The 9679-nt window shown below is 43.2% G+C and overlaps 1 protein-coding gene across 1 annotated transcript; it reads left to right on the top strand.

The window, feature by feature from the left end:
- Positions 1-316: 316 nt before the first annotated feature.
- Positions 317-5371, top strand: LOC147416689 (uncharacterized). The gene is made up of 6 exons (XM_086508142.1): positions 317-1830; positions 1908-2020; positions 2091-2486; positions 2781-2837; positions 3599-3652; positions 4992-5371. The coding sequence occupies exons 1-6, from the start codon at positions 336-338 to the stop codon at positions 5097-5099; spliced, it is 2223 nt and encodes a 740-aa protein (XP_086364268.1). The 5' UTR covers positions 317-335; the 3' UTR covers positions 5100-5371.
- The last annotated feature ends 4308 nt before the right edge of the window (positions 5372-9679 follow it).

Raw genomic sequence — 9679 nt, 5'->3', positions numbered from 1 at the left:
TAGTAGAGGGAATACAAAAGGAATTCAAAGGGTCATGTTAGGTACCGCCAACACGGAGAGGGTAATCGTAAAAGTGACGAGGAGGCCTTTGATTTGACAGGGCCACTCTCACGCACACATAGGCGCCGGCTTGGGTTTTGTGTTTGTTTTGCAACTACACCTCAAAGAAGTGTAGCTAGTGGAGGGGGTACCCCCCAGCGTGTGGAGGTACCCTTAGCAACGTTCCAAACAAAATTTTTGAATGTTGCCGCCAAAACTACAATTTTGAAGAGCCTCACATCGTTTAAAAGACCCGCCACTTTCACGCTTTGCACGGCTTGTTTTTGTGCGACTGCATGGACGGGGATTCATCTATGGAGTTGTGTCGTTTTCTGTCGACAACGTCATTCTCGGATGACTCGCAGGAGGCTCTGGATTCATTGCACTCGTTCAACAAGCCAGGGATTTTAGCGGCTCACCTCCAGCTGCAGGCGCTTGTAAAGACCATGCCTCCTGAAGCAAAGAGTATGCGGGCAGTATTGCAGCACTCGCTCCTTCAGCACGATCCCTTCTTAAAACCTGCATCTCTGGCTCCGGCTGCTTTTAATCCAGGCTTGACCTCAACCACACTCGCAGATTTGCGCGTAGGAAAGTGGCACCAGGGCAAGTACTTGCAAGGCTTCCTGGCAGTAGATGCACCACTCCTCCTCTACGTAAAGTTTCTCGTGAGTATCTTCGAGGAGAAGGAGAGCGACGCGGCGGCAAGGCTGGTAATGAATGATTTATTTCATAATCTGACACTGCAGGTGCCTCCCCCAGGCTCCCAAGTTATCATCAAGGAGCCTTGTCTCATCAAAGACCACTTTGGGCGTGCAACCTACATCTGGCTGCCGAATCCAGCTTCGTTAGAAGTGGTGGCCTTCTACGTTAAACCTGATTTGGCTCTTGGAAGACACGTTAATGGTGCCGTCGCATGTCGAGAGCTCGGGAATATGGAGCACAGCCAGGGGAAATATGCAGCTGCTATTGCATTCTACTCCAGATCTGTCGAGATAGCTCAGGCCGAAGATGCTGAAAATAAATTGCTCGCTCTGTCTAACAGAGCTGAATCTTGGCTTAAGCTGGAATGCTTCGACAAAGGCTTGGCTGACGCTGAATCTGCTCTTGCAATTGATGCTTCCCACGCCAAAAGCATCTTCCGAAAGGTCCGAGCTCTTTGGAAGATGTATCGGTACCAGACCGCCTTCAAGTTCATGACGGAGCAGATGGACCTACTGCCACCTGCTGTATCCGATCGCCTTCAAGCAGTGTACAAGGATGCGGCTCTTCTCAACGAGCAAAGCATGCTGGGCAACCATGACCTATCAGAATTCTTTCAGAATGGTTGTGAAGCCAAATTGGCTTCTCCTCTTGCGGAGTTTGTTGGCCCCGTGAGAATTGGGCTCTCTTCAACTTCTGGGGGACGGGGCCTTTTCTTGACTTCAGATGTATCCGCAGGTGACTTGTTGATGGTCATCGATTCATTTGCTGCTGTGAAGGTGAGCGTTGGAAATTGGGTGTGTAGAAGTGATGATATACAGAAGGTGCAGCCTGGGTTGCTAGCTGAGGTGATTCGCAGCTGTTTAGCTACACCGAGAAATCTTTCGAAGGTTTATGCCATGTATGAAGCGCAGCATCCTGCAAAGCCTGCTCCTAACATCTCCTTGTTTAAACCAATTCCAGATCCTTTGCAGTCTGAAGAAAATGAGACAGAGGTGCCACTTCTCTTGGATGTAAGCCGATTGCGTGCCATAATTTTTGCAGCAACGGACATTGAGTCTCGATTGGTTGATGAAACTGATTTGATGGGAGGTTTATGGTTGCCTTTATCCCTTATGAACAACAGCTGCATTCCTAATGTGTGTGTTCGGCGTGTTGGTAATATCAAGGTGGTTTTTGCCTCAAGGGACATGAAAGCAGGGACAGAGCTTCACCGGACCTACACTTCACCTCTGCTACCATACTTCTCAAGAATAGAATCATTTGCATGTCGATGCCCAAGGTGCCATTTTGAGAGAGAGTTGTCGCAACTTGAGCAGCTTGCTAAACAGTATGTAAAGTTGTTCTTTCAGATTTCTGCACCAAATGAATTGGAACGGGTTCGTGCCGTGGAGCTATATAAGGTGGCTCTGGAGCTTGAGAAGTACATCAGATTGTTGAAGCTGGCAGATAAAGAAACCAAGTGGCTGCGGACAGCTTTCGCAGAGGCCTATGCTACGGCTTATTCCTCATTTTTTCAGCCTCCTGCTGCTTTGCCTCGTGTGGAGGACTTTGTGGAAGCCATTCTTGAGACTGCTAGTGGTGATCTTGGCGTCCTGAAGCTGGTGTTTTGTCTCTCCAAGAAATTGCTTGATCGTCGTTGCTTGGATCTGATAAATAAGCACTTCAAGGCTTATTTTGGGCATCAAACAAGCAATGTGATAGAGGCGGTGAGGCTAAAGGAAAGACAGGGTTGCAGGAAGGTCTGGGTACGTTGAAGAGTGATGTGGGTGACCATTTTCTGTAACTGTGTTTTGCGTTTTGCCTTGTGAAAGCTAGTTAGGAAGATAACCTGTTTAACGTGCTTTGCCGTATAGGAAAGCTAGATACTACATATAAGCCTGGTTAGGAAGGTGGTGTTACATAGTTACTCATATTCTCAAGACTTGTAATTGCCCTGCAGCATAATTAGACTTAATTAGGTTTTCTGATTCCTCATCAGTATGTATTGCCGCTGGTAATTATTTCATGTGCCACCAAATCTCACGTGCATGCTACTACAGTGGATCAGCTTGCAAATGGCCAAGAGATCATCTTGTAGACCAAAATACGAACTGCAGGTACGATGCCAATCTCAATGCAGAGAGAGAGAGAGAGAGAGAGAGAGAGAGAGAGAGAGAGAGAATCGACGTATAGAAATTCTAATGTCGACTACCTAGGTTAGAAAGATAACAAGTGGAGTTTGGACTTCTAATCCGTTTGTTTGTTTTGTCTGTCTCCAACTGAACTAGAGAGTACCTATCTAGACGTCTATTCATCTGAAAAAAAAAAGGGGTCCACTGTATTTTAACCGGCTGAAATACTAAAATCCCGGTTAGATTTTGAGCTTGCCTTGAAGAAAACTGGCCAATTTTCATAAGTTTTAGTGTAATTACCGCCAAAAGCTTCAAATTTTGACCTAAAATCGGGAGTATTTCAAGTTTGCACGTATTTTCTTCGATTAGGAAAAATGTTTTTTTCTAGCCCTGGTGTGGCTGTGGCAACAAAGTTGTTCTAAACTTTGGTCTTTTTGTCAACTGGCTTCGTTAATTTTCCCAATGCTTGCATATATTTTATTATATGGAATGATCACTACGTGGAGATGATACTAGAAACATGCTAATTTCTCGTACACAAATTTTGTATTCAAAATGTTAAGAAGGCTACTTTTGAAAACATATTTGTCCATTGAATTTCGTATTGTGATACATTTCTTCAATCGATAATTACAAAGACATGAGTGGGGTAGTACTCTTACCATTGGTGAATGACCATGCTAATGCATCAATGCTATGAAGGCATATTAATATCTTTTGTGTATCATCATGCTCATCAAAGCAAGGCTAAGGAAAGGATTTCAGTCACAATCGAGGAACCCCAGCTATGCGCAGGTGAGGTATGCAACATGAAAGGCATAAAAATTTATGTGATTCATGGTAATCCACATGTAACTCACATACACCAAATGTATACTTGTGAGAGTATATATACTTCATATTGAGGATCTAGAACACGTACGACCTTATCGAGTCATTATCTAACTTAATGAATGTCTAAAATGGGTCAAAATGATGACCATACTAACATTCTAAATTTCACTATATTTTGAGATGGTATCGCAAGGTAAGGTTGCCTTCTCTATGGGTAGGTAAACCATGTCGGAGAGGTCTAGGGATCTATTCACGCGCTCGAAAAATGTGCACACTTTAGGGCATTGGAGGTCAAGCCTTGAGGCCACACTCTCTTGAAAAGAGAGAGGTGAGAGGCATTGATTTGACCTCTTTCTGGTTAGATTGGATGTCTACAGTTTTTTCACAATTGGAAACATTTAAAAAGAGGCGGATTTTAAGAAATAAGCCACCTTTTCCCACTTCTCAACGTGGAGTTCAGGGATTTCATTCACGTCTTCACGTGAAGTGCGAAGTGGTAATAACTCATATTATTAACACTCCACGAGAGTGATAATAACATCAAATTCACAAGAACCAGCTAGAACCGGCCTTTCCTGTTAGCCCAGCCGTCTTTTAAGTTACCCCGATGGGCCAACAGTCTTGCCTAGCGGGCTCGGATATATCCTCCTCTTTTCCCCCATTTCTGGAGGTGGCTAGATATAAACAATGTCTCATAGTTGCCTCCGTCTGTTTTGGCACACTTGTTGGCTTATTTGAGGTCTTGGTTTTCATTCAGGTAGCTTTGATTCCTATGTTTTTTAACAACATGATTTGTTACAACTGACTTTCCCTTGGGTGTCTATCCGATTGGAAACAGGTTTGGATAGGGAGCATCCTTGCAGAGGGTATATGTGGTGCAAGTGTTTGGCACTCATTTCTATGGTTGGAATGGATCGCTCCCTATCACTACAACTGCGTATTATTTGTTACATATAGTTACCTCCCTTGGGTGTCTATCCGCTTGGAAACAGGTTTGGGTAGGGAGCATCCTTGCGGAGGGTATAGGTGGTGCAAGTGCTTGGGGCTCATTTCTATAGTTGGAATGGAGCACTCCTAATCACTACACGTACGTATTGTTTCTTACGTATAGTTACCTCCCTTGGGTGTCTATCTGTCTGGAAATAGGTTTGGGTAGGGAGCATCCTTGCGGAGGTGGTTGCAAGTGCTTGGGGATCATTTTTTACTTTATGTTTATATGTATATTATTTTACTTTCGTGTATAATTGTTCAACTAAAATTTGTTTTTCAAAAACTTACTATTTTTACGATTGTATGAATGTATAGGTGGCTTGTGAACTTGTCATGGACGCCAATGCTTGCTCTCAGAACATCAATGCAACTAATTCTAGTCGCCCATCAACTGGTGGTGAAGTATCAAACAAGGCGACCTAGAATACTGACTCCAAGCCATTATGCTTCAGAGCACCCAGGCAGTGCTGTCTCAACACAAGGCGGAAAAAATAGTGGTGCACCCTCCATGCCAACCAACATACACACACAAAGAGCTAGCACTCAAGATGGATCACCCGAGTACCAGTTTGAAATGCATTGAACGAGGCAAGTAAGTCTAGAGCAAAGCTTTTGATCAATTGCTCTTGAAGAGGCACAATCTGCTCTTGCACAAGCTATCTATTTTACAGGCGGTTCTATGTTGATGGTCACACGAGAGTCATGGAAGCATGCATGGAAGAAGATTGGTGAGTATGGAGCTGGCTTTTTCCCTTCATCATATCATCAAGTGCGGAAAACCTTCTTGGATAAATGCTTCGGCGACACCCAAAAAGAAGTTGATAGATTGATCTTGAAATCAATTGATTAAACAGGATGCACTATAGTCAGTGATGGATGGTCAAATGTCCAATGCAGACCGTTGATTAATGTTATGATATTCAGTCCTCGAGGCGAGTTCTTTATTAAATCAGTTGACAGCTCGGGTGCAATAAAGTTAGGGAGCTATATAGCAGATATAATCGCAAAAACAATTCATAAAGTATATGAAATCACTTTTAAGTATATGGAGTTCAATACCCCTACTTCATAATGGTATCAAAGCATAGGCTATGCCATGGGTAAGGAGGATTAGTAGACTGAAGAAGAAGACGAGCACAAGGTGTGATGGGCCTCTTAGTAGAGGTGGAAGAACAAGTGGAGTTGCAACATTTGGAGTGGGACTTAGCTTGTCGAGTTCACGTTACAAAGTGGAAACAATTGTTGACATAGGAACACGAACATTTGTAAGCCATGGGGAGCTCTATAAGCATATCATTCTCTCCTCTCATTTTCATCAACATTGCAAAAACCAAAACACGCTTCTTTTCTCACGTGGCCACCCACAGTGGTGCCCAAGGTTTATTTTTAAAACAATTTAGGGAGGGTGCCAACTTCCCCCCCCCACCCCCTTCCCTCCTCACTATGGGAGAATGTTGCTGTTACGACACAACATTACCGCATAAGAGGAGAGAGAGAGCTTCAAGAAAGAGAGAGATTGTATGGTGCAGACCCGTCTGCGCGTTTCCCGAATTTTCCGCGAGCATTACCGCACTTATTACCGCAATAATAACCGCCCATATTACCGCAACAGTAAAAGAGAATCCACATGGCCCATTCCTCTCCCACTTTTCCTTTCTATAAATTCTATTCTATTTTGTTACTTTTTAGAAATTGGTACCCCCTTTTTGGATGGAGTGTAAGAAATCCCATTCTCATTGGGATTTTTAGTACCTCTCTTCTCTTTGCTTGTCTCATCTATTGGTATGATTCTCCTACTCTACTCATTTGTACTCCATGAGATTCTATATCAAAAAATATTTTGTTTCCACCTCAAAATCTTATGTCAACTATGCATTCATATGGAAATGGCAAGCGAACGATGATCAAAATTGTATTGTCACCCCCTTTTTGCACGGAGTGTAAGAAATCCCATTCTCATTGGGATTTTTAGTACCTCTCTTCTCTTTGCTTGCCTCATCTATTGGCATGATTCTCCTACTCTACTCATTTGTACTCCATGAGATTCTATAAACAAAAATATTTTGTTTCCACCTCAAAATCTTATGTCAACTATGTATTCATATGGAAATGGCAAGCGAACGATGATCAAAATTGTATTGTCTTGCGTTCATAAACAAATAGCCCTTTTGTACAGCATAAGTAGAGAAAGAAGTCAAAATCCAAAAGATATTTATTAATTTTCATCCTCCAAGAGATCTCTACAAGTGCTTACATCCATGTCCAACCCCATGGTAGCTAAATCAACAAATAAATCTATTGATTCATCCTCTACGGCCTCTCCTATTGAATCATCATCATCCTCTCCATCCTCGTCCTCCTCCTCACTATGGTTGGTTATTGGGAATGGTTGGCTCTCCTCGACCTCAACTGCATCATCGTCATTGGCGTCTTCTTGAGATGGTATGGTGGGATATGCCAAAGTCTCTATGTTTGTATTTGCAAAGATAGATCTGCTCCGTGGTGTGACTGGAATAACATACCATAGTCGTCTTCGATACATACAAGGCACATAAAACACCTGTAGGTCATAGAGCAAACAACAACATGAATGTAGTTTTGTATGTATCATATAATGTTTTAGTGAGTTGCACATGGACTTTACCTGCTCACAACTACTAGGTTGCACCAAGTTGTCGGTCTTCCAGTGATGAAATTGCCCGGAGTCTACCATATAGAGTCCATTCTCATGTCTCTTAACCTCACCCGCAAACCATCGGCAGTCAAAGAGATATTTGTGAAATGTTCTGAAATCCACTTTGATTATCCTCTCTATTGTTCCACATTCCCTCACCTTTTGTGTTGTCGTGTCAAAGTTGCCCATAACTCCACTATCGTGAGTGGTTCGACGCTCATCTATCTTGCGGGTTCGAAAATGACGTCCTTCGGACCACATAGAGTTGAATGTGAAGGCCTACGAAAACCAATCAAGATAGATGAGAGAGAGAGAGAGAGAGAGAGAGAGAGAGGTGACACACATACACACACACACACACCCAGACACACACACACACACACACACACACTAAACACATTGAGTATATTACCCTTGGTAGACATCGTCGCGCTTACTCCCATTTTTTAGGGCTTATTTGTTCTCCTTGTTCCTTGGCCTTAGTCATGGCATTGTGTATCCACCCAACTGGAATTAGATCAGGGTATTTGGCAAGCTCTTTAGGAAAGGGAGGTGCTCACCTACCGCCATGTGATCTCTTCCATGCTTCCCTCTCCTTTCTCTCGTTGTACGCACCTCCACATACATATCCACCCATTTGCCCATGATGGGAGCATTGAGTAGACAATGGTTGTTGACTATGGATTGGGACTATGGCTTGAAATTCCCTATCCAAAATCAAGAGAGAACCTTTTCCACTTGGAATGTTTGCGTGTTTTTTTGGATCCTCTTTCTCTGTCTTTTAAACGAAGCAATGATGGGTCTATTGTGAAAAGATATTGAGAGACATACACAAAAGACTCTTGTACAATCCAACCCTCTGCCACGCTTGCCTGAACACATGTACATGAAACCATTAGTGATTAAAGTAACCAATAAAAAGCGTTGTGAATACAATCCAATCCTAATAAGGTTTAAGGCTTAAGATTGATGAATACCTCTGGTTGTGATCGTATCCTCACAAAGTCTTTCAAGGTCTTTAGGAACCTCTCAAGAAAGAACATCCACCTGGAGTGAACCACACCACAATGGCTATCTCCTCAACAAGATGGAGCAATAGGTGAACTTAGCTAACAAGGATAGAACGTGGGAATGCATCCTCAATAGCACAAGTTGCTTCAATCGCTAGAAGTCGAGCTGTTGGAATGGCTGAAACTTCGATTTCTTTGGAACTCACAAACCTGTAACCAAAAAACCCTTCATAATCTTCATAGTAAAGTTAGTCTTCAAAGTAAAGTTTAGGAGGGAGGATCAAATGTTCTATACCTAACAACTTCTCCCACCTTGAATATTGCAGTCTTTACCTTCATGTACGCAAATCCACTAATGCTAATTGGAAGCACAAACTATTGCACAAACAAAAAGACTTTTTAGTATCCACAACCCTAAACCACATACACACACACTCACATATACACACACATACACACACACACACACACACACACATTACCTGAAGAATCTTGTGCCAATCATGGGATTTGAGCCCATACAGTTGTGTGGATCCTCCTTTCTTAGTTTTAGTGAAGGCACCCTTGAGCGAACGCATATAACCTGTTGGAGTACGGATGGATGCAATGACTTGTTTCATCCGCTCTTGATCCACCCTTGATAGAATCCAAGGTGCCTTTGGAAGAACCATCTTCCCCGAGGCCCCATGCGAGGTGTGGCCGAAGGAGGGAGCCTCCTTATGACCCTCATGTCCTCTCTAGCACCCAATGAAGCCTACTATGTGATCCCATATAGCTTGCCCAACATTTTTGAACACATGCATTGGATCCAATAGGTGTTGGATTTTTAATGAAGCCCAATAGGGTAGTGATAAGAAAATAGAGTACCTAGACATACCCCTAGGTGGATCATTGGGAGGAGGCAATGTGTTGTGATGCTCGTTCCAATGTCTTGCCCAACGGCCATGGTCCAATGGAGTGGCTCCATCCCATTGTACGGTGGAAAGAAGCGATGGTTCTTGGGTAGATCACCTTACCAAGTAGAGCGGGTCTCTCTGTCACGAGTGAGGGTCCACAAGTTGGGCATGCCCTATGTCTAGATGTCGATAGTCCTACAAAAACAAAAGACATAACCGCATATAAGTGACCAATGCAAAGACATTAAAGAGTGTCACAAAGTATAAGCTTACCAGAAATCTCTCCAAGCCCGGGGTAATCATGCATGGTCCACATGAGAATGCACTTGATCATTGTGCGCCGATCACGAAGTGGTCTTGATACATCAAAAACATCTATGCCGTTCCAAAGCTATTGAAGCTCTTCAAACAAAGTTGCTAAAA

Source organism: Adiantum capillus-veneris, unplaced genomic scaffold (assembly GCF_014529385.1).
Source record: "Adiantum capillus-veneris isolate H3 unplaced genomic scaffold, ASM1452938v2 Hic_scaffold_599, whole genome shotgun sequence".
Classification (NCBI taxonomy): Eukaryota; Viridiplantae; Streptophyta; class Polypodiopsida; order Polypodiales; family Pteridaceae; genus Adiantum; species Adiantum capillus-veneris.
This window is presented reverse-complemented; position numbering and strand designations above follow the sequence as displayed.

What these genes read in the sequence shown, in the direction of transcription:
- LOC147416689 (XM_086508142.1), top strand. Translation starts at nt 336, where the DNA reads ATGGACGGGGATTCATCTATGGAGTTGTGTCGTTTTCTGTCGACAACG. An exon ending in TGAAACTGATTTGATGGGAG is followed by an intron (nt 1,831 to 1,907) that starts GTTTATGGTTGC and finishes GGTAATATCAAG; the next exon opens with GTGGTTTTTGCCTCAAGGGA. An exon ending in TTTGCATGTCGATGCCCAAG is followed by an intron (nt 2,021 to 2,090) that starts GTGCCATTTTGA and finishes TTGTTCTTTCAG; the next exon opens with ATTTCTGCACCAAATGAATT.